At 34.9% G+C, this 25,608-nt stretch overlaps 1 protein-coding gene across 1 annotated transcript; it reads right to left on the bottom strand.

Moving 5' to 3' along the window:
- Window positions 1-339: 339 nt before the first annotated feature.
- Window positions 340-24,595, bottom strand: LOC131158272 (uncharacterized). Its single transcript, XM_058113019.1, has 8 exons — window positions 24,444-24,595; window positions 4,354-4,717; window positions 3,736-4,224; window positions 3,453-3,605; window positions 2,545-2,673; window positions 1,680-1,727; window positions 1,165-1,601; window positions 340-1,062 (listed from the first exon to the last, which is right to left on the bottom strand). The coding sequence occupies exons 2-8, from the start codon at window positions 4,703-4,705 to the stop codon at window positions 454-456; spliced, it is 2,217 nt and encodes a 738-aa protein (XP_057969002.1). The 5' UTR covers window positions 4,706-4,717; window positions 24,444-24,595; the 3' UTR covers window positions 340-453.
- Window positions 24,596-25,608: the final 1,013 nt, after the last annotated feature.

Raw genomic sequence — 25,608 nt, 5'->3', positions numbered from 1 at the left:
TTACAGAACCTGTTCAATCATTTAGAAAGAAAATAAATGAAAGAAAAAGGAGGAAATAGTACTTCTCTTGCCCATGCCAAAAGTGGAGGGCTTTTATTGGAGCCAAACTAGCCTTCTTATTGTGCTAAAACATATGGCACCAATTAGAGGACACGCTTCCTTTCTAAGGAAAATTGAGGTCTCAATAACTTTTGTTTCAACAGTATGAAAGCTATGATTAATCTACTTTTGCACAAACTCAATTGGGGATAGGCAAAAGTATAAAGAGGTATTTTCCTAAATACAACTTTTAGGGACATATATAATTGTTATGCTGAAGCATTAAAAAAGCAACGTGCATACACCAAATTCCAATGGTTCTTAATTTAATCTATTTTCAAAGTGAATTCATGGTAAATTTTATCATTACAATAATCATAAAGATTTGAACACAGTATAGGTATGAGTACACAGTTAATATGGACCTTTGGTTTGTTTCTTGAAGATGCCACGTCCATATGTGTTAGCGAACATATCAATAAGGAGGGGAAATTCTAGCATTGCGAAAAGGGTAATTGGTATAACAGCAAGAACAATAATTGGAATGGAAACCCAAGTCAACCGTTCATGGAGGATGATAAAAAGTGCACAGCCGAAGGCCACCATCATGGACACTATTGAGAAGAAAAGCGAGGAAAGGCCAATTACCAATTTCGTGGGCAAGCGCTTGAGGAAATCTTCTTCGGCATACCGTGAAGTAAGGATTCCGAGGAACATCAGAACTGAAGTAGAAGACGAGAACAATGACAGTGCATTTGACACTATAAAGACCATGAACGCGTCATACCCTAAGAATATAGGGATGCCATCATTGTTGGTACCACCTGGAAGTGTGAATGTTGTTGTAAACATAACAGCTGCAATGAGAGTGGCCACCACCATGCTTGATGCTGCAGTGTTTTTCATCCATCTCTCCCCTTCTTTCATCAATGCACTGTGTTCATCGCTAAATAAAGCACCGGGTGTTTTGTTATGGTCATTTCCTTCTTCTTTGTATTTTGGTAGTACCAATCTCTCCACCTCCTAAATTTATTCGATAAAAGTTTGTTACATGAGATCGAAGTGATTATATTTTTTGGATGTGGAACAGAGCATCTAGTAGATTAAAAAAGGGGATATGATTACCTTAAACCATTGTAGCTCTCTCTGCATTTGCATAGCTGCACCAGAGACACGATCAAGTTGAGAAGAAGGAGACAACTTTGCGGCTAGATGTAAGAAATTGTTGGCAAATTTGTCATGTCGACGTGCAATTATGCTCTTTTTGGTACCCAAACCATAAATGAGGCAAAAAATATTTTCTTGGCGCTCAACAATGGCGTTTGCAAAAATTGATCTTCCTTTTTTGTCTTTCCTCCATATTATATCGGGGTTATATTTGATTATTTCAACAATGAACTCAACTATTCCATGCTTGATGGCATCATATATTGCCTGATCTATATCAATCTTTTGCAGTTTTGACTCGCTTAGTTTTGGCAATTCTTTGAAGATGCAAGCTAGGATCTTGAGAGCCTCATCATTTATCAGCTTTCTATCATATATATGCATGATGTCTGGGACTACAAAAGAAAGTCAGTATTTTAAACAAAATAACACTCATAAAAAATGTACAAATATTTCAAGTTACTATTGCATACCCAAGCATTTTACAAGGCTCCAAACAAGTCCACGAGAAAACCCAAGCACTGCAACAAGATACTAACCATATTTATTAAAAAATACTTGGTTTTAAAAATTCATATATTGAATAGTAAATATTTTGGAACAGTATAGTAGGGAGTTAAACAATTGCAGTACCGCATTGCACAAATTTGTACAGCAGAAAATGTGTTCCTGTTAGTTAACATGTATTTTAATTGTTGCAGCTTTTTAGTCTGAAAAAATTATCACACCGCATGGTTTCAACTTGTTGAAATTGTACTAATAGTGGTATCAAGGAGTTTATGGAATGCAAACTAGTAGGACCAGCAAGTGTGACAGAATAAGAGGAAATACGTATATTGGAATTCATAAAATAGATGACGTTAGCTGAAGTTATGGTGAATGTACATATAAAGTTGTAGAAACCCATTGAGCACAAAGCTCATGACCCATATAATTTCTTTTCTATTTTAAAAAAAAAAAAAATTCTTACCACATGCTTCATAGCCTTAATCTGCCCATCCTTTTACATCTTTACTGTGACAGGTACAAAGTTAAAAATCTTTTTTTTTTCCACACAAAGAGTATTATACTTTGAATAAAATAAAACATTGTTGCATCTTGCTTGGGCCCAACTACTATGGCAATTAGCTTCCAAGGATCAAGAATGCCACATTTGTTTAAGCTTCATGAATTTCAAAGGCAAGTAAACAGTTGATTGCATCCCTCAAACTTTAAACCATGCATATACGTGCGATTAAAAAATATATAGAGTTTGAATGATGTCATAAAATTTTGTAGTATTCAAACTGTCTGGCTTGTGTAGTGCATTTGTGCATGTGTGTGGGGAACACCACTTGCCTTGATTGGTTATATTTACTGCTCTGCTTTGTCGCTTTTGAGGAATTGTTTCACCACTTTCTTCATCCTTTTGTATTTGAAAAGAAATTTCACTATCTTTGGAGGCATCCAAAGATGCTAAGTGTGCACCTGCAGAGAAAAAATTTAAATGCATTAACAGTTCAAGTGTCTGAAAGAACATTAATACTGCTGTATGTATGGCTAGATGCTTAGGAATGTTTAGTTACGGTGAGAAGAAAAAGGAAACATATATACACATTTCTTCATCCATGGTCCTGTAACTTTTTGGACAATTTTCAACTTTTGATACTCCTAAATTAATCCCATAGCCTGAAGAAGGTACAGACTTTCCTCATTGGGAGACCTCTACGTCTCAACCAACTAAATTTTTCCTGCCCAGAATGTTTAGAATGCTTTTTAGTTACAAGTGACTGCGAACCTCGTGTTGCTTAAATCTTTTCCTTTCCCTAATGTTATTGAAACCGCTTCATCCAAACTGAACATACAAAACTGTAGCTGTGTCAGACAATAGTGTCGTTGAAACCACTTGGTCCTAGATGATTGCCGAATTCTTTTCCTTTTCTCTTGTGTCATTTTCTCTAGAACAAAACAGAGTATTAAAGAAGTTGATTACAATAACTTCTTTTGCCGCTAGTAATAAGCAAATGGCTGGGCAAATATAATAGTTCATTTCATGGGAGTAATAAATCATAGTTTCTATCAGCAGCTTAGAAATCGAAATTTAAACACAGAAAAGTGCATCTGTTGCAGTGTTCAACTTAGTGCAATTCTATGATTCAGTCCTAAACATTCAGCCTAGCGCACAAAATTTGCAGTAACGAATTTTGAGGGAATGAATGGCCTTTCTTGCTAAAAGTGAAATAGCAGGGATTAGAGGAGATACTTACATGATGAATAAATCCAGCGCTTCCAGAAAACAAGCTTGTTTCCGCTCGGAAATGCTGAGGGTTTCTGAGCCAAAATTCCGACAGTGTAGTTTCCGTAATTATCTTCTGTAACACCCAGCTGAGGGTACTCACGTAGTAGCTTTGAAGCAATATCTATTGAAAGTTAAGCATATGTTCGTATCAGGATCAAACAACTGCATACCCAAGGTCTTTGAGAAACCATCTTGGATGATTTAGATATAAATTCTGGTGACCAATTAAGAAATACTAGTCAGATACATACCGTAGATTTCAGCAGTGATTAGACAGTTAAGAAGCTGGGCACCATTCACACCTCTTTCAGGACTCAGTTCCAAAATGGGAGTTACCTTGTAAAGATAACGGGCCATCTCCTTTTTACCATACAAAGCAGCAACAACAACTGGGATTAAGCCGTCATCTTTCACATAATTCCCTAAGGTAATCAGCTTGGGATTCTTCTCTAAAATGGCCTTTGCCAGCTTTATGTTTCCGCCGATGGTTGCGAGGGAAAGGACTGTCGCACCGAACTCATTAGTCGGTTCCAAATCTTGTGGTTGCATCATTTCCACCAGCTCCTCTGCGATCTTTGTCTGACCTGCCAGAATGGCAGCGTGCAGGGCTGTGTCGGCTTTCGACGAAATCCTTGCGCTCAGAGCCTCTGGATGTTGACTGAGGAAGCTTTTTGCTTCCTTCCAGTCGCCGCTTTCCACTGCTTTCCACAGAGCTTCATACTGGAGAAATTCCTTGGTTTCTGCACATATCAGTTCCAAATTAAACAGAAATGCATATTCAGAGAAAATTAAAAACCGTGAATTGGATTGTAAAGAGACAAGAAAATCTGAAGCAAATAAAAGAAGAAGAAGCTACAATGGAGAACTACCCGTGTCTTCTACTGGGCCTTCTTCATCGTCTGGTGGGGGTAAAGGTGATGGTCGTTCAAGCTTCTCAGCCAGCTCATTCCATGCTTCAATGGCGGAAGTGGTTTTCTTTATGCGATCAAAAACATTTGGTCCACAAGAGGTTTGAATGGCATGTAAAGCTAAGGCGTTCTTCTTTTTCCAAATCTCATACTTGTCATCAGTTTTATCTGGTTTGGCTTCCTTTCCAGAGACAACATGCCAAAGGCCTTTCCCAACCAAATAGCATTTCAAGCATGCTTTCCAGTACTCATAATTGTCCTCTGTAAGCTTCTCAGGAACAATCGCATTAGATGCTATGTTCATTTTCCCCATTTATGCTTCTTTCTACATATCAATAAATATATGATCAGTGAAATAATGCTATGAATTGAGGAAAGAGGAAAAAGAGGTTAAAAATTGAAGAGGCAATAGCCTTATAGCTTTGTGCTGACTTTAACAGGGAAAAATCTAAAAATTAATCAAATCTTTCAATTTTAGATAATTTCTAAATGATAATAAGTTTCACTTAAATTGTCACATAACCAAAAATATAATCTAAGAAGTCAATTAGTAACCCCAAATTCAATGTGGATTGGTAACAAACACGAATACATAGCACGCTACAAACCAGAGTATAAGAACAACAATTAAAACAACAACAATAGCAACAATAATATACTAATTCAAAAACAACAACAATAATAACAATGGTATGAACTTTATAACATTTTGCCGAGTTTAACTAGGAAAACCTAAAAATCAAATATCTGAATTTCAGATAGTTTTTGAAAATTTTCATTTTTATTTAAATTGCCCCATAACAATAAAACACTTGAGAATTTAATTAGCAGCTTAAATTTTGGCATGGTTTGATAATATATATTTATATATATAGCTCTTTATATTTTCTGCTTTTGGAGGGAAAGAAGAAAGAGGAGGAGGAAAATGCCAAGCAGAACTCAAAGAATTTAATTGTAATGGATGGAGTGTTTTGAAAAAACAAGTTCAAGGTAAAATTTTAAATTTCAATTTGTTTGTTGAATTGAATTATTCCATTTCTTTAACCCTCTTTCTCACTAAATAAATAATGGGATCCTATTCATATGAAAGAATGCAAATTCTTCTCTTTTCTTCACCCTCTTGTCGCCTTTTTCTTCTACCTAGGAATAAAAAATTGCTCCAATCTTCTTGTTTTTTCTTCCTTTCATCTACCCTCTTATTGGCCAAAGGATGAAGAAAATGAGTAAATTGACTAGTTGATAATGATTACTAAAATAAGATTTATAATCTTCCTGTGAAAATTATATCCTTGATATAAATTTATAGCAATAGAAGGATGATGGAAATAAAAATTGGAAGATTGACTTGAAGAAGAAAACTAATGAATGACACTAACCCTAACTCTCTAACTAAGGATTCTCTCCTTGAAGAGGGATGCAAATGATTGTCGTATGCATTACTTTTTTCTACAATTGTATATAATAAGTGACCAAACCATTAGCTCCATTAATTAGTGTTGTAGCTTATCACCGATCACTTCACTCGTGATATGGACATGTCATACATTGGCTTTTCTAGGTTTCATTCCGTTTTGATAATGACAAATCAAGGCATCTAATTGTACTATTAAGTGTGTACATAGGTATTAAGGTACTAAGGATGATAAAAGATGGAAATTGGAAAGCCATGAAACGTGCAAGACGATACTATTTGGCTATGAACATGAAGCATATAAAGACCAAGCTTGAAGATGATGACTATGATTATGGAACACATGAAATCCAAACTTGAAGGATTTAAAGAATTTATTTCATCTATTTTGCAAATAAGACCTATGTAAGTACACTTTCATTGATTATGTGAAGAAACTCATAGGTGACCTTAGTTGGACCTTAGGTACTCTATATTCCATTGAAAATCATTTTTAAGATGTGCAAAAACTATTTCAAAGTGTTGAAAATTATTTTACAAGTGTGCAAAAACTATTAGTATTAAAATCAATTTTGGAATAAAAATCCCAAAAAAGGTTTTTCAAAATTCCCTTCATATTTCTGCCGCCACATTGATGAGCAATTTTCTCGATAAATTAATTATCATCTTAAAAAATGTTCAACATAAAAGTTGTGGTATTTTCTCTTAACTTTCTTTTGATATCAAGAACGTCCCATTTGCAGTTTTCTAAAAAACGTTATGGTCGAAATACTGAAAGGTGTCCGTAGTAAAAAACCTAGAATCCAATTGACCGAACCCTTGGCCCGGTCGACCGGACCTCTAGAAAAGAACGGCTAGTTTTCAAAATAAAGAATTATTTTCAATCCCCAGCGGTCATAAAAATGGATAGTATGCCATTTTGGCTATAAATATAAGGTTTCTAACTTGTTTTAACAAGAAGAAAAAGAGATACACTTTCGTAATCTAAATCCAAATTTTTTATCCTTTGTTGAAAATCTTTCTCAAGCACTTTGTAATTTCATTGTTCATCCTTTAAGTGTTCACCTACTAGATACTCTTTGAGCTTCATTCACAATCTTTTGAGAATGTATTAGTGTTCTATTCTTATTATACTCCTTAGCTCAATTGGGGAGCATTTATAGTTCACCATTTGATTTTTCTTTCTACAAATGATGGTTCGGGTGTGAATCGTACCAAGCAATCGGATATTTCTTAGAGAAGTATCTCCACCTATAATGAGGGATTGTAAAGGCATCTCCTCCTGTAAAGAGGGATTGTAAAGGCAGCTCTGCCTTGTTGAAAGGAGCAGATAGTGGAAATCCTCAAGTGGTTTTCTTGAGGTAAGAACGTAGGCGGGTATAGCTGAACTATGTAAAAATACCGATGTTATTCTCTCTTCCCTATATTCTTTAATTTTCGCACTTTTACGATTATATATTGAGATTGTTTTTGCATATTTAAAACACACACAATCTTTTTAAATTAAGCACATTTACATTTTTTTTATATTTGTTATGAATATTGATTGTGTTTGCTCACTTAAATCACGTGCCTAAATTGTGATTAAAATTATTAAGCATTTGCATAAAATTTGTAAACACCCAATTCACCCCACCCTCCTCTTAGGGTTACACCATTTCTAACATCATATACATAGGTGTAGATTCAAAGGATGGCTCTAGATCCTTGTTATTAAGGAAATGGGTGAATTATTTATTTTCAAAATCTTTGAACACCAAAGATTGAGTTGAAGTTTGATTCGATAGTTAATATTAGTGCTGAGCTTCTTGGACATTGAATAATGTTCCTGGGGATTTCACTATAAAATTTAAGCAAAAAGTTTTTAGGTAATATGTTCATCTATCAGGATGGTCAATATGTGGATTTGATAATTGATGTTTGAATCATGATTTAGAAGAGGATTGTGTTGGGAAAAAAATTTATATATGAACAATTCCCACAAGTAAATTAATGGAGTAATGCAAATGATAAATAAAAAAATAAGACACAAAAAATTTAGCGTAGTTCCCTCAAATGTTGAGGTACGTCCACGGGGCACGACGGTCCAAATCCACTATCACCAAATATGTTGTACAAAATGGATACAAAAGGCACGAGCCTTACAAATACACAAGAGTGTATAAATAAATGTAGTAAGATGGAAAGGTCTCACCAAATATTTTGAACAAAGCTCCAAAGAACCAACTAAAAGACCACAATAAAAGAAATCCTAATATGTGGTAAATAACACACATAGTCAGAGTAGAGAAGAACAGCAGCCTGCAGTGGAGAAGAAGACTCACACTAGCTGCAAATGTGGGCATGAGGAGCTATGAGGCATTTCCGTCAGTGAAAAACAGAGAGTGGAGAGGGCTGCTTGCTGTGAAGACTTGAGCTACTACAAGGAAAAATGCTAAAAAGGAGATGAAAGGGGCAACCGACTAGTTGTGCGTGAGGCCTTGGTGCCAAATGCTATGTCCTTGAGAAACCAACAACCATTAAAAAAAAACACTTTCCAATTGTTGGGCCCCACAAGGAGGGAAAACCCAAAAAATCTCCCCCTCCTGACTTATGGGGATGACTCCACCAATCCGGCCAAAACTCGACACTTCACATGCTTGTCCCAAGTTAATGCTTTTGTCATCATTTCCGAACCATTATCATCAGTGAAAATTTTGTCAAGTTCCAACAATTTCTTATCCAACACATCTCGAATCCAATGATATCTAACATCAATATATTTTGACTTTGAATGGAAGATATAATTCTTACTCAAATGAATTGCACTTTGGCTATCACAATAAAGAACATACCTTTCTTGTTCCATGCCTAACTCTTTCAAGAATCTCTTCAACCAAAGTAATTCTTTGCAAGCTTCCATAATGCCTATAAACTTGGCTTCCTTAATAGATAGAGCAACACATTTTTGTAATATAGATTGCCATGTCACAGCTCCCCCTACAAAAGTCATCAAATAACTCAAAGTGGATTTTCTAGAATCAGCATCATCGGCCATGTTGGCATCCATGAATCCATGGAGCGTAGATTTACCATTTCCAAAGCACAAACACACCTTTGAAGTGCCTCTAAGTTATCGGAGAATCCATTTTACTAAACAATGCTCCTTTCCTGGATTAGAGAGAAACCGACTAACAACTCCAATAGCATAAGTTAAATCTAGTCTTGTGCAAACCATTACATACATTAAGGAACCAACGGCCGAAGCATAAGGAATTTTCTTCATCTCTTCCTTATCTTTCTCACTTGTAGGACTTTGTTTTGTACTAAGCTTGAAGTGACTAGCAAGTGGGCAACCAACGGGTTTTGCTTTATCCATATTGAACTTCTCAAACACTTTTTCATTGTAACTTTCTTAAGACAACCAAATTTGCCCTTTTTCACAATCACGAACAATTCTTATGTATAGAATTTGCTTTACTGGTTCCAAGTCTTTCATAGCAAAGGACTTGCTCAACTCCAACTTCAACTTATCAATCTTGGAGAAATCATGTCCTACAATGAGCATATCATCAACATAGAGTAAGAGAATAATAAGTACCATCTGGAAATTTTTTCACAAACACACAATCATCCGAGGAGGTTTTTGAGTAACCATGATCAATCATGAAAGAATAAAATTTCTTGTACCATCTCTGTGGTGCTTGTTTCAACCCATACAAACTTTTCTTTAATTTGCACACTAAGTTCTCTTTCCCTTTTTGTTTTGAAGCCTTCTGGTTGTTCCATGTAAATTTCATTTTTCAAGTCACTGTGTAAGAAAGCGGTTTTCACATCTAGTTGCTCAACTTATAAATTCAAGTATGCTGTCATGCCAAGAACAACCCAAACAGATGACATCTTCACAACCGGTGAGAATATTTCATCAAAGTCAATTCCCTTTTTCTGACCAAAGCCTTTCACCACAAAACTAGCCTTGTACCGAAGATTTTTTCTATCATTTTTCAGCCTAAACACCCATTTATTTTTCAAAGCTTTCTTTCTAGGAGGAAATTTAACCAAATCATAAGTGTGATTGTCAGCTATGGAATTCATTTCCTCTTGCATAACCTCCATCCATTCAACTTTATTTTCATGGTTCATGGCTTCTTGATAGCTTTCGGGCTCCCCTTGATCTATTAGAGGAACATAGTCACTTGATGGATATTTAGTTAAAGGTCTTGGCTCTCTTCAAGATCTTCTCAATTAAGCTTGCTCTTGAGCGTGCTCTTGAACTTGTTATTCTCCCTCATTTTCATCTTCAACATCACTAGGAATTTCATCATTTTCAACACTTCAAGAGGTGGAAAAACATCTTCTAAATTTTCATCATGTGCCAAGGGTGGAGAAGGTAAGTCTAAGTCAAGAAAATCATTCCCATTAGATTGTGGTTGCTCAATTGTGCCAAAATCTTTAATTGTTAGATCTTCAAAAAATACAACGTCTCGGCTTCTAACAATTTGCTTGCCAACCAGATCCCACAATCTATATCCAAATTCATCATGGTCATAGCCAAGAAAAATACATTGCATTGTCTTGTCATCAAGTTTGGATCTTTCATCTTTTTGAATATGAACAAATGCACAACAACCAAACACCTTCAAGTATAAGTGACATCTTTACCTTTCCAATTTTTTTCAGGAACTTCACCAAGTAGAGGAGTTGAAGGGGACAAAATAATCAAGTCCATTGCCGTCCTCATTGTTTCACCCCAAAATAATTTTAGCAACTTCACATGAGAGAGCATACATCTCATTCCCTCCAGTATAGTGTGGTTCATCCTTTCGGCAATACCATTTTGTTGAGGGATTTTCTTGATGGTTTTTTGATGTCTAATTCCTTGGCTATAATAATATGCATGAAATGAGTGAATGTACTCTCCACCATTATCTGAGCACACACATTTCACCTTCTTTCTAGTCTCCCTTTCAAATTTAACCTGAAAATGCTTAAACACATCTAAAACTTGATCTTTAGTCTTCAAAGTGTAAGCCCAAACTTTTTTTGAACAATCATCAATAAAGGTAACAAAATAAAGTGCACCACCATGAGATTTAACTTTCAAAGGACCACATACATCTAAATGTATCAAATCTAAAACATTAGATTTTTTAGTAACAAACTTTGTACAAAAAGGAGCTCTATGTTGCTTACCGGCCAAACAATGAACACAAGCTTTAAGAGAGGTACCTTTCATCCCGGGTAGGAGCTTCTTTTTGAACAAAAACTGCATTCCTTTTTCACTCATGTGCCCAAGTCGCTTATGGCACAAATCGGTGGAAGAGTGACTCTCAATTGCATTCAAAATACCATTACCAATTTTACCTTGCATCATATAAAGTGTACCAGTCTTCTTGCCTTTACCCACCACCAAATTACCCTTTGTGAGATTCCATTTTTCATCACTAAAATGGTTTTCAAACCCTTCATCATCAAGCTTTTCGGTAGATATCAAATTTAGTCAAATATCAGGTACATGTCTCACATCTTTAAGCACCAACTTGCATCCTAAATTTGTTTCCAAACAAACATTTCCCATGCCAAAAATTTTTGACAGACTTTCATTTCTCATCCAAACAACTCAATAATTTCCTTTGGAATAAGAAGTGACAAAATCTCCCCGAGAAATGACATGGAATGACGCACCGGAATCAATAACCCAATCAGTCTCTTGACTTGTCAAATTAATTCAACTTTCATCACAAACAACCATGAGATCACCATCAAATGCAACTGAAGTTGTGTCTTCATGCTTTTTTTAAAAATTTTTATCCTTGTTTTGCTCCTTGAATTTCAATTTTTAACACTTCCGCTTCATATGCCCCTTTTTATGACAATAGTGGCACTCAATATCTTTTTTCGAAATTGAGCTGGACCAGCCTCTTGAATTATCATTGCGGTGAGAATATCTGCTTTTGGTTCTGCCTCTCCCCCGATTTTCTGTCACAAGTGCGTCTAAATGAGAAGAGCCAACTGATTTTCTTCTAATTTCTTCATTCAACAAACTATTAGTTACTTGGTTCATAGTAATAATTCCATCGGGAGCCAAATTACTAACTATCATAACCAAAGTTTCCCAACTTTCCGACAAAGAGTTAAGAAGCATTAAGGCCTACAATTCATCATCAAAAATTATTTTCATAGTAGCAAGCTGACTTATAATATTTTTCATCACATTTAAATGTTCAGTAATAAGATCACCATCTTTATATTTCAAATTCACCAATTTTCGGAAAAAAGAAAAAAAGAAAAAGCTTTATTTGTAGTCGACTTTCTATCATAAAGACTAACTAATTTTTTCCACAATTCATGTGCCGAAGTTTCGATAGAAACATGATGAAAAACACTATCATCAATCCATTGCTGGATAACACCAACGGTTTTCCTATTAAGCTTATTCCACTCATCATCACTCATGTCTTTAGGCTTTCGACTATCACCCTCAATAGGCTTATCCAAATCTTTGCAAAATAAAAGATCTTGCATTTTTGTTTTCCAAGTTACCCAATTGCTTCCATTGATGCTAATCATACGACTAACATTACCATCCATGATTTACACAAATTTAATGCGTACAAATAACACAGCTCTGATACCACTTGTTGGGAAAAAAAATACGAACAATTCCCACAAGTAAATCAATGGTTCCCTTAAATGTTGAGGTACATCCACGGGGTACGGTGGTCCAAATCCACTATCATCAAATATGTTGTACAAAATGGATACAAAAGGCACGAGCCTTACAAATACACAAGAGTGTATAAACAAATGTAGTAAGATGGAAAGGCCTCACCAAATATTTTGAATAAAGCTCCAAAGAACCAACCAAAATACCACAATAAAAGAAATCTCAATATGCTCTAAATAACACACAAAGCTGGAGTAGAGAAGAACAATAGCCTGCAGCGGAAAAGAAGACCCGCATTGGCTGTAGATATGGGCATGAGGAACTATGAGGCGTTTCCGTCAGTGAAAAACAGAGAGTGGAGAGGGCTGCTTGCTGTGAAGACTTGATCCGCTACAAGAAAAAATGGTAAAAAGGAGATAAAGGGGCAGCCGGCTAGCTGCGCGTGAGGCCTTGATGCTGAATGCTACTTCCTTGAGAAGCCAACAACCATTAAAATAAATACTTTCCAATTATTGGGCCCCACAAGGAGGGAAAGCCCAACAAATTGCACATTTTGAGAAATTTGGGGTTGCAAAACCCATATTTATATAGGATTTGGTAATATTAAAGAATTTGGATATATGAATCTCGTTTTAATCTCATGTTGGTAACTTACCTTTTTTTCCTTGGAATGGAAGCCCTATCGACCAAAAAAAGTGAGAACAATGTAGGGAAGCCTTTGTCTCTATGAAATTGTTCAAGCAATCAAAATTGTAAGGAATTGTAGCTTTCATAGAGACAAGGATGAAATATAGATATTTATACGGATGATGAGGTAAAAATGTGTTAGACAAGTGTTCGTTATCATTGCAACTTGTTGCAATAAGGATTGTTGATGTAGAATGGTTTGGATGAAAGTTCTTGGATATTGTAACTTTCCCCATAAGAATTATAGGTCCATATGCTTTTTTAAAGTGTACAGATGTCAACATAGGAGTTTTTTTTCACAAAAGATTTTTTATTGAGGAAGTGTTCCAAGAGGGTCCTTGAGAGAGATAGAGTTCTAGTTGACTTTAACAAAATTGATATAAAATGGGTAGATATGGGCAATTTGGGTTTGGAACGTATTTCACAAATGTTATTATAGATTGTGGGTTTAATTTGGAACCAAGCTTGGAGAACCTCATGTTCCAAGCAATGCTCACCTTCGCTTATTGGAGTTTCAAAAGTACACACTAAGGATTGTTCCTATCAACAAAGACGTTGATAATATGGAGTAAGGAAGGTGTTTTGTTGTATGTTCTTGTGCCGACGACACATGCAAAATGGCCAGTTGGGTAGCTTTGGGAGAACATGATGATTATTTTAGATTGGTTGTGGAAGGAATTTTGATAAATTTTGGTTTATGGCCAGAGACGTGATGGGGCATAATTTTATTGTCACAACAACAATATTATTGTAAGTAGCAAAATGGGTAAAGATTAAAAAGATTCGAATTCAAATTGATTCCTTTATTAGTAAGTAACTAATATATAAATTCAGATGTGTTCAATAAATGGGCTATAAAAAGGATTACATATTTAAAAATATAATTTATTTATTTTAAAATTTTTTAAATATTTCATGTAAAATGACATTATATATATATATATATATATATATATATATATATATATATGAGAGACGCTCTTGAATCTGGATTACTGGTACTGAAGCAAACGAAGATACTAGAATCTGGATTAATGGTAGTGAAGCGTAAAGGTGAAGGTGGAGACGCTCTTGAAGGCCCTTGAAGTCATCGGGACGCTTGAAGCACTTCTCCATCATATCGATAAATCGATCGTTGTCTTCGCCAGAGCATCCCAGATCCTGGACGAGAAGGGCTCCAGTCTCCCTCAGGCTCTGGCTCACCTCTTCGCAGAGCCGCAGAGACTTCTTAGTTTCGGGTCGAGGCTTGAATCCTCATCTGACGAGCAACAAAGTGAGAAGTCCAAGTAAGGGGCTAGAATCGCCAGATCTGTCACCGGAAGCTCCTTTTGGTGTAAAAAAAATTGTTGATTGAGTAGTCGGCGATCGAGACCGTGGCTGTGAAGCGTGAGGCACTGCCACAGAGGTCTGAGATGAGGGATTGAGCGAGTTTTTTCCCAGTTTATTTTTATCTTTTAAACATATTAAATAATACCCTACTTGGAGCAGAGATTTGAAAAAATCTTGTTACTTCGAGTAGCAAGATTTAAAGAGGCAAGAGGCTCGAGTGTTGAAGTGTGTAAGACAACTCTCGCTAGACAAAATAACGAGACTTGTCTGAAAAATGGAACAACCGTTCGTTGTGTTATGCGTGGCAAGTCTTACTACTTCGTCTCGTGAGATTTGTCTTGACTATTCAAGCAGGCCTTTCCCCCTTCTCTTTATTCGCGAACGGACATTGCAAAGGAGTCACTCACGAATGGGCGTTGCAAAGAGCGTCGCTTCTAGCAGGAGGAGGACGACAAAGGCTAGCAGGTTGCCATTGGTGGAGGAAGTGACCGTTTGAGTTCGATCGAGTAACCTATAAAACTCGTAGGAATGTGGTATATTTTTCTTACCTAAAATTTCTAGTATTTTCAATGATTTTTCAAACTTACTTGAAGCACTTCTCTATTCAAGATTCAGATTTTACTATTTTGGTTTTGATTTCTTGTTTGAAAGCTGCATCCGAACCTATTGAGGTAAGACCTTTATTTTATTTTTTGTATTTTTTTAAAGAGAGTTTGATTTCAGCTTGCACTTAATTTTTTATTTTGTTAAAAAAAGGAAAAAATCTGTCACTCCATTGTGTGGTTACTAGAAGCGGTTGATGCAATGGTTAGTATCTTGCTGCCCGTGAGAACATTTTGCATAAAGGCCTATATTTATAATTAAAGCTCCAATTTGCAGTAAAAAAAATTGATGAAGGGTGTTATTATACTTTCTATAGTTTATATTTATACTTTAATCAATCAATAATAACCGAAGTGATAATTTACATAATCACTATTAATAAACGAACTAATTTATGAAAAATATACTAAAAATATTAATAAGCATAATAATTAATATTTTTAAAACGTTGCATAAATAAATTGATTAGTATTGAAAACTTTCTTATAATTTTGCAGTAATCAATAATAATAAATAATTTTTTGAGGCTTTCATGTGTGAGGTCTCAGTTTGAATCTTGTGAGGAGAAGAATAAAAGATGAAAAATTTATCTCCAACGTTACTCCTCAAATTCAATATAACCCTCTAATGAATTAAAAAAGAAAAAGAAAAAGAAAAGAAGTAGCTGATATATAGAGGTTGTATGTGTAGCTGTTATCTGAAGTTTGGGAATGACACTAATTATACTTTAATGCATCTATATTTCTAACTAAAAAAATTTCTTATAACACGTGAAAACAAAATTGGTCACTTTCTTTGTACATATATATATATATATATATATATATATATTATATATTCTAAGCTAGCGTATCAAATATCATATAAAAGGTATGATTAGCTTGATGCTTAAAAATAGTGCAGTGGTTCTTTTTTCTTTTCTTTTTTTTCGTTTCATTTTGGTATATAAAAACAACATTAGTTTTGATATACCTCAAATATATCACATACCATAAATCCAAAGGAGACTATAGCCCAGTATTGATGAGGGCAATTACCACCTAAGTCAACTGCTCAAGCAGAGCAATTGACACCAGCTCCATGATGACTAGAGCAATCTACGCCAATGTTATAACAACTGGAGCGATTCACGTTTGCGCCATAATTCGCTAATAAATGGCACATCACCTTTGGGTCAAATTCCATCATTATAAATGGGGATTCAGAGAAGAGGTTAAGGTATCTCATTATAAACTCTACTTTACTGTTGCATAAAAAACCTCTCAAGTCAATCCCTGACTTAGGCATCGGAGCGATCCCCCGGAGTACACCCCGGGTCCTCCAAGCCTTGCTTATTTATCTCTTTTCAGGTGGTCGTGATCAGGGATCATGAAGGTCGTTCAATTTTTGGCTGCAACAAGTTTATTTATTTATTTTTTGTTTTTTTTTTCTTGAGAATCGGCTAAAGATGCTTCAAAGTAGAGTTATTTTTATGCCTAGCGAAATAGTAATAATAATAATAATAATAATAATTTCTTCAACTGTCAACTTCCCACTCTCTCTCTTCTGTCGGTAATTTCATTTCTTCATCTGTCGATTTCTCTCGAGTTTCAATTTTTGCTTTTTCGTTGTGTTAGGAGGGTTTTGTGGTTCTAATTTCTGTTCTGATCGGTGTCTGCATTGGCTTTGCTATTTTTGTTTTATTATTTTGGGGAGTTTGGTAGACCTGTTCCGTAATGCGAATTGGTGTGCATTGAGGTTCATTTCTTAGTGAATTTTTTTTTTTTCCTTTTTTTGGTAGAAAAAGTGGCCAAATGGCTTGCAAGAAGATTCCCTTTCAAGGAAGTTGCTGAAGGAGCATTCTAAAAGGCTCTCCGGTGACTATTTGATTATCAAATCAACCCAAATAATTGTCATTTACTATGGAATCAGGTTTTCCTTTTTTGGATTGAGCTTGTTTATCTCCGGTACATGGGTATGTTTTAAGATTCATTTCAATAAAAGATTTTGTATTAAAAAAGAAAAGGAAATCACAAAAAAAAAAAAAAAAGTTAACAAAAAAGTATGTTCATTTTTTTTTTCTTTACAACATATATGATTAAAAATTGATATATTTTATACAATTAATAATTCAGAAAACTCAAATGTTGATCATTTCTAAAATTATATGTCTATGCATTGTTTTGCTATACTTTTTTTTTCCCTCAATTTTCTTGATATGAAATATGAAAAATTAAATTCTCTTATATTTCTTTTACTTTTTCCCCCCATTTTTCATTTTCTAATTATGGTCGAAAGACTCTAAACAGAAGGTTGTTGTTATCAATTAATTAGTCTCTCTAATTGATTAACAATTTCTATAATAATTATTTTAAATTAATATTTAAATATTTCCTACTTAATAAAATAATAGAAGATTTCTCTATTTAATTAAATATAATTAATGTACATTTATAATGTATGACTGTTATATTAATTTATGATAAAAATAATATTTTTAACTAAATTACAAAATGTAATTTATTCTATGTGAAAATTTAAATTAATAAATGATTCTTCCCTCAAATAATTTAATTAATCATTATTATAATAAATAAATAAAAAAAAATTAAAACAAAAAATTCGTTATGCATAGAAAATCTCGCTACTTTGAATTTGGTCTAGACACGTGGCAAGCAAATCTCGTTAGACCAAGTAGCGAGATTAGCCTATGTTTATCTTAGGCGTGACATGTGGCAAATCTCGCTACTTGGAATAGCGAGATTAAGTCAGAGTCATTCTGGAAAATACTTCTCAGAAGAGAGTATTATTTAATATATTTAAAAAAAAAGGATAAATCGAGGAAAAAAACTTGGGATTGAGCACCGATTGAGGGAGAGAGACCTGAGAGAGGGTAGCTTGTAGGGTTAGGATTTATTATATATATATAAAGATAACGGGCCACCTCGCGGCTTGTCATGACTTGCCAAGTTAGCGTTTAGGTGGTACCATGTAAATCTTTACTAGGAAGCCAAGACTTGCCATATGCTAGAAGATTCTAGAGTAATCTTGGAATTTCTAGCGATGAGTTGCATGGAAGATTATAAAATATTCTAAATCCACCCAATCAAGTTTACATAATAGGAAGAGTGGATGAATCTAGAATATATGAGAATATTACATGTATATATTAGGAAAGATATGGAGGATTCTTGAAGGAAAGAGAACATCCAATTGTATCTAGGCCTTTAAAGAAGATTCTGAAGATCTTCTTCTTCCCACCCTTAGAAGGCTATATAAAGGGTGGGAGACCTCATTTGTAATACACACAAGACTTGGAATACAAACAAGCTCTTTCATTGTGCTCTCTTGTTTTCTCTTTCTCACTTATTCTCTTGTTCCCTTATGAAGGATTTGGCTTACTTTACTAAGCATCTCAAAGAGTTGAGTGTTTAAGTGCTGCACAGGACAAAGGGTTCGAAATCTCAGCTCGTGACAAGTGGTATCAGAGCCTTGGTTCGTGAGTTGAGAAAGAGATGGCAACTGAGTCCAAACTCACCAACTTGCGTGCGGAGCATGTTGCCCCTATTCCTACCATGAAAGTGCGAAAGGACAAGTCCAAGGATATCATGACCTCCATGGAAGCAAGACTCACAAGGGTGGAACTTGTTATTGTGGATAGTCGGGATAAGATGGAGGAGATGGACCAATGCAATGAAAGACTTGAGGGTGGGTGTGACGAGTTCCAAGGGGAGGTGCAAGGTGGCCTCAACTCCATGTCCGAACTATGGAAGGCTCAACTTGATGAGCTCAAAGGCATGTTCCAGATATTGCCTCCTTAGTTCCTCTAACTCCAAGGGAGTCATACGATATGGTGCTCTAGTGGGAACCTTGGCTCCCTCTTCTAACTCAATCTAATGATCCACTTCCCTTTTTGGAGGAAGCTTTTTTGGCAACTTTGGTGGCATGACATCTTGGTAGTCCGTAAGTACTTTGGCAACTTGGTATGTCTTCCATAGTGTGGAAGGTCTCATCATTAAGCTTCAAAGTGGCAAGGAATGTGGGTGCTTTCTTCTTTAGGCCTTTAGATAACTGCATGGCAGATATAGTTTTGGCCTTGATAGCTTCCTCCTAAGCAAGGGGTACCATGCATGTGACTTGGAATATAAACAAGCTCTTTCAATGTGCTCTCTTGTTTTCTCTTAAGCACTTATTCTCTTGTTACCTTGTAAAGGATTTGGCTTACTTAGCATCTTAAAAGTTGAGTGTCTAAGTGCCGCACGGGACAAATGGTAGAAAATCTCAGCCCGTGACAGGGTGACCTGACCCGAACTTGGAAAACCCGTTTATAAACGAATCGGGTCTAAGTTGACCTATTTATAAATGAGTCATCTTGTATAAAACTCAAACCTGATTTAAATGGGTGGGTCATGGATCACTTGTTGGGTTTTTGACCCGATTTGCCACCCTTAAATGTTGTGGTGAATTTAGATAGTTGTTGAGATGGAGTTCTTGAGGGTAATGATATGTGATTCTTCGGATCTTAAATGATTACCTATGCTAAAGCAATAACGTTATGAAAAGATTATATCTCGAAGGGAAAATTAGGTAAATGGTGTCTTTTGGTACTAATGAGCATCCCAAAGTGTGCTCCAAGTTGGAATTTGACATCCTTGATGGGTGACTTAGGATTCCATCTAGGATTAGGAGCCCTATTGGAAACTCATTAGAGAATGAGGTTGTGAGTCACTCTCTACTTAGAGGTTGAGATGTGCATCCATGTTGTCCTTATGGAAACCATTAGGTGGTGTCATCTTCTATGAGATGAGACTATTAAGGGGATGTAGATATTTTGTATATTATTCTAGTATTGCACTGTGTTGCTTCCCTTAGCTCTAGCTTATAGGTTGTTAGGACTTGTTTACTTATACTATATCATACTTTGAGGATGAGAGTAAAGCTTAGTATTGTAAGGAATTTAACACCCTTACTATTCAAGTCATGGTTTATGTTAACAAAACATGCAAAAATCATATTTCCAAATAGAATGATTCATATTATTAAATTGTATTCTTTATTTGGATTAACTAAGAAAAAAGGATGAAAAAATATTTTCATATTTTTTTAAAATAAAATAAGTATCATAGAATAGCCTAAATACTCTGAGTTTCCAAGTATAATATCTAAAGAAGTGAGTTAATTAGGTTTAAAAAGGAATGAAAGGAGACATACGATGTTGAATTAGCCACCTTTCGTTGCCATGTTTAACTGCCTTACACTCTTGTATTCATTATACATGCATGACATCTTATTAGGCGGCATTGAATGGTATAATGATAATTTTAAATGGATTTTGGAAGGAACTATATATGTTAGACTTTGATTCGGTTATAAACATATGATAGAAAGGAACATGTCACAGAATGTCATTATAATGTTATAGTGGATCCAAACAATTGTCAAAAGGGGATTGTCAGGCCAACGATGAACAATTCTTCAAATCCTAAAATCATTACTCATGCTAAAAAGAGAACGTGGTGGAAATATTATAAAAGGGAGCACCAAATGAGCATCCTATCCGCCCAACCCCAAGTACTTTTGGGAACTATGTGTGTAGTGATCCAAATAAATTAATTAAACAATATAAAATAATATATTAATATGTTAATATAATATAATAATATAATATTATAATATATATATATAAATGTAACTTTTGGGATCCTTTAGGATTCAAAATCAATTTCATAAACCCCCTAAAACCAAATTTTCTCTCTCTCTCTCTCTCTCTCTCTCTTCAATTTCTTTCCGTCTGTAAGCCAAATCAAAAAATGAAATGTAACCTGAAGGATCCTTCAAGATCCTTTAGGATTCAAAATCAATTTCATAAACCCCCCAGAACCGAATTCTCTCTCTCTTCAATTTCTCTCCGTCTGTAAGTCAAATCGAAAAACGAATATCATATCCAGAATCCTAACTCCGCTCCTTAAAACTTTAACCGGAGCAGATTCGTCATTTGGACATCGTAGGCACCACTTTAGGGTTAAGGTAAGGGGAATAGATAATGTCAGTTTACTTTTAAAATATTCCTAATTAAATTTGAGTATGTGAATTTAATTAGATTTATGTTAATTAAAATATGGCTGATTTAAATTGAGTATGTGAAATTAATTATATCTATGTTCAGATTTTACTTTAAAAATATGTATGAGTTAAATTAAACTACATGGATTTGGTTATATAAGATTTTTGGAAATATTTTGGAATTAAGTTAAACTGCAAGGATTTGATTATATCAGATTTTTGGGAATAATTTGGAATTAAATTAAATTGTAGGGATTTGAGTATATCGGGTTTTCTTAGAATATAATGGAAATAAATTAAATAAGTGAAATTAATCATACCCTTGTTTTCAACAAAGTATATTTTTCCCGGGCAGTTATTATATTATGATTTATCAGTCAAATTGTGTGACATGAGAATAATTATTATTGTATGATTAAACATGATGATTTTTATATAGTTATGAAATGACACTTCAAATGACTTTATGCCGAGTTTAGATGGTTTTGTGTCGAGCTCAGACGGCTTATGCCGAGTTATGAAATGACAGTTTTATACAGAGATATGATATGATATGATAGATTTTATACTTGTAAAAATATGTCAAATTTTATACAGACTAATGAAAATGAGATTATGTTACAGTTTTATAATATGAATTGTATTATATGGTAGCAAAACCCTGATGGACTAGTTATGATTTAGAGCACGATACCGTAACTAGTATTACTTATAGTGCAACCACACTATCAGGAAAATGTAGGCAGATGGTAGTCGATTGGCTCTTGAAGTGATGTATTGTAGAAGCAGGTTACCCACTGGATCCAAACAAGGTTGGGTGTGCAATCGTACTACAAACATAACAGTTTTGACTTAGATTGGTAGGCCAGCCATGGCTAAATCCAGCCTTCAGGCCGCACAACCCAATCATAGGGGATTATATATGCTGTTATATGATAGTTCCATCAGGGAAATTCTTTTATGTATATATACGAGTGTGTGTGCGCGCGCGCGCGCGCGCGCGCGCGTGTGTGTGTGTGTGTAGATTTATGAAAACATGATTATCTATTAAGTTAAAATGTTTGAGTAGAAAATATGTATTTAAAATTGTATAAGTGTGAGTTATGGCATATAAATGCCTTTTTCAGTTAAAGTTAAATTAATGGTTATGTTTTACTTATGTAAAAACTTATTTGTCACATGTTGATCATAATATACTCTATCTTATTGAGAAATGTCTCACCCCAATAATTTCAATATTTTCAAGAAGTACTAGGAACCAAGCCTAGAGAGCTCAGGGGCAGGATTACTTAGTTTTGTGTAGATAAGTTCTGGTGAGACACTTATATGTGTATGTAGATATGCTTTTGACTCTTTGGGATGTAAATAATTAGGTTATTGGAGGTATATGTATAATTATGGTGGTATTAGAACTTTGGTATAGTTTTGTGGTATTTATGTTTTTCACTGCATGTTTAATAAGGAATTATGGACAAGTATACCCTGTACCCCACTTTAGGTTCGGATAATTATATATATGGTATTTGAGCAATAAAATTTCGTGTCTTTACAGTTGTGGTATCAGATCCTAGGTTGTTAGGTTCTGCAGACTTTAGCGGAATACAATACCAGAGTATAGGAATAAATTCTGATGATGATAGGAAATGGGTGGATTAGGAATCAAGTAAGTCATTATTGGAGATTAAATTGGAATTTTGGGTTTGTCTCGCAGCCCGAAGGCAGAAATTTTGTGACAGTCTTAAGTGATTTTCCTGAAACAATGGTTTTAGGAAAGCCATGGCAAACTATCGACGGTTTTTATTTCTGAGCAGTGAGACTAGGATTTGAAATGGGAAATTCGAACGCTAAGTTGATTTGTTTGTATAAGAGAAGTTCCTAGGATAGTTCGAGTATTTTAATATGAGGATAGAGTGTATTTTATAGTATCTTAGTTAAATGATTGTACCGTTCGTGTTATGATATAGGATTCTAAGATTGTTTTCTGTCATATTTTCAAGATGGATCCTGTGAATAATAACACAAATGTTGGAAGTAGTGACAACTTGGGGGCTTCCAACATGTGTGGTAGTGATTCTGATCAAGTATTGCATAGTGTAGCTCATCGGGTCATGGCAGAGATTGCATGAAATTCTAGGGAACATGATTGCCCACCAACTGATCAAGGCTACACCATAGAGTAGTTTACCTTGATGAATCCCCTAGTAGGAGGAGCCAACCCAACTTTTGTAGAGAATTGGGTACAGGAGATTGAGAAGATACTAGTAGTGTTATGCTGCACCGATGAGCAGAAAGTCTTCTATGCCCCATTTAAGATGACGGGAGAAGTCGAGCGGTGGTGGTTAGCTGTGAAGCTACTTGAGGAGCAAAGGCATCCAGGGGAATGCAGGGGTTGATCAAGTACCTGTTTCTGGTGCAGTAGACCCGACCACATTTTACGAGACTGTCGTGTACAGTTGAATAATGCACCCCCACCTAATCAGTAACGAGGACAAGGGTTATCATGTTTCGAGACTTGACTTTTGAGTATTTTGAGTTGGGTCCATGAGCATTTCCATGTATTTGAAAGAGTACGGTTGTACAAAACTTGGCATAGTTTTGTGGCTACATAGGCATTGACTCCATCCTATGTTGGCCAAATTATAAGACAGGTTAGGAAATTTGTCATCTTGTGACCCTATGCCAAGCCTAATAATTCTTGCAAAGAGAAAAAAAAAATGATAAATTTAGATCTTCAAGTAAGATGTGTCACATGGAAATTAACTTTTTCACGGAAAGATATGTTTACAAGAACTATAATAATTAAGCAGAGATAATAAAAGAAGGATAAAAGAAAAATAAAAAACCCCCAAGAAGTCGAGGGTTTTCAATAATTGCCCAATTATAAATCCTTTTATGTACTTTTAGTTCCTCCACTAGTCATATATATATATATATATATATATATATATATATATATATGTATGTATGTATGTATCCACCAAATTAAAAAAAAAAGATTATTAGTCGTTTAATTTTGGCCTTCCTAGCTCAACATAAATTACAGCTATTATAACAAACTAAAGCATATAGGAAGGCAAAGAACACAGAAAAGGGGTAAAAACAAAAGAAAAAAAAATAAAAGTAGTAGCTTAACTACATATAAGCATGCATGCAGCCAGTTACTTAAAATGAAAATGCTACTTGAACGTGGCAATAATAATAATAATAACAACAACAACAACAGCAACACAGCAGCAGCAGCAACAACAACTATAATAATAATAATAATAATAATAATTTTAAAAAAAAATCCATAATAGAGAGACTGAACTTTTCCAGAACTGATCAACTTACAGGAGTAAGGAAGCACTTGCGTTTGGTTCGTCCTCAATCTCTACTACGGAATTCTCCTTCGTTTTGGATGCTGCTCTGGCTTATAAACTCACTTAGCAGGCTAGCTGCCCTGCCGCTGCCAGCCCTCCTTTATTCGCAAACCCAACGAGTTTACGTGAAGACAGTAGTTGATCCATCTTAAATCAAAGAACTTTTTCTTTTGCTGTCCCTTTCTATTCTGTCTCTTTCATATTCCAATTAATCCCCCTCAATATCTTTTTTTTTTTTTTTTTTTTTTTTAAATATGCGTGCGCTTTGGGCCCTCAACGACCAAGCAACGATTCCTAGTGTGGGTAGTGGGTACCATTAATTATAGTATATATCTCTCATATATTATGCTTATTAGTCAATATATAAAGCAGATCGAGCACCATATCTAAAGCTTGAATTTTGTTCAAACCCAGCATTGGAGGAGTCCTTACCGCGCCATGGTGCGAGGGAGCGAATCACGTTTTATCACGTGGAAAAGTTATGTGCCTTGATAAAGGGTATATATGTTGGCTTACAGCTAGAAAGCAAGGTTTCCAGCTTTCTTTGGGAATTGTTCTTCCTCTGCCCTTCGTTAATCAAATTATTCTCGTCCTCTTTTGGATGCTATTTTAGCTCCATGTCTTTTTCAAAGCGAAATTTCTAATCAAAGTTATTCAAATGATCTTATATCATTTTTTAATGTCTGGGAGCATGCTTTCTTCCTTGTTCATTTATTGTGCGTATTTTAGATTTTTTTTGAAAAAAAAAAAACTTTTTTTCCTATGATTTGTCCACACCATGTCAATGTTGAATTGTAAAATCATTTCTAACATTCAAAACCCAACATAAGGCCTGTACTATTCATATGGTGATTGTACTATTTACATAGTGGTTGCACTATTCATTTAGTGACTACATAAGTTTACAAAGGTGGCTGCACTATTTATTTGGTGACTGCACTATTCATATGGTGGTTGTACTATTCATTTGACGGCTTTAAAAAGGAGCTTACAAAATGCCTATAAATAGGGAAGTGGTGGTGAAGGAAGATGTCATTCCAAGAATCTCCAACTCTAGTTTAAAAGAGAGAGAAATCAAGTACTCTCCTAAAAAAAAAGAAGAAAGTGTCCTTGTTGTAATCTGTTATTTCTAGTGA

The sequence above is a fragment of the Malania oleifera genome, chromosome 1 (genome assembly GCF_029873635.1).
Source record: "Malania oleifera isolate guangnan ecotype guangnan chromosome 1, ASM2987363v1, whole genome shotgun sequence".
NCBI classification, from domain to species: Eukaryota; Viridiplantae; Streptophyta; class Magnoliopsida; order Santalales; family Ximeniaceae; genus Malania; species Malania oleifera.
This window is presented reverse-complemented; position numbering and strand designations above follow the sequence as displayed.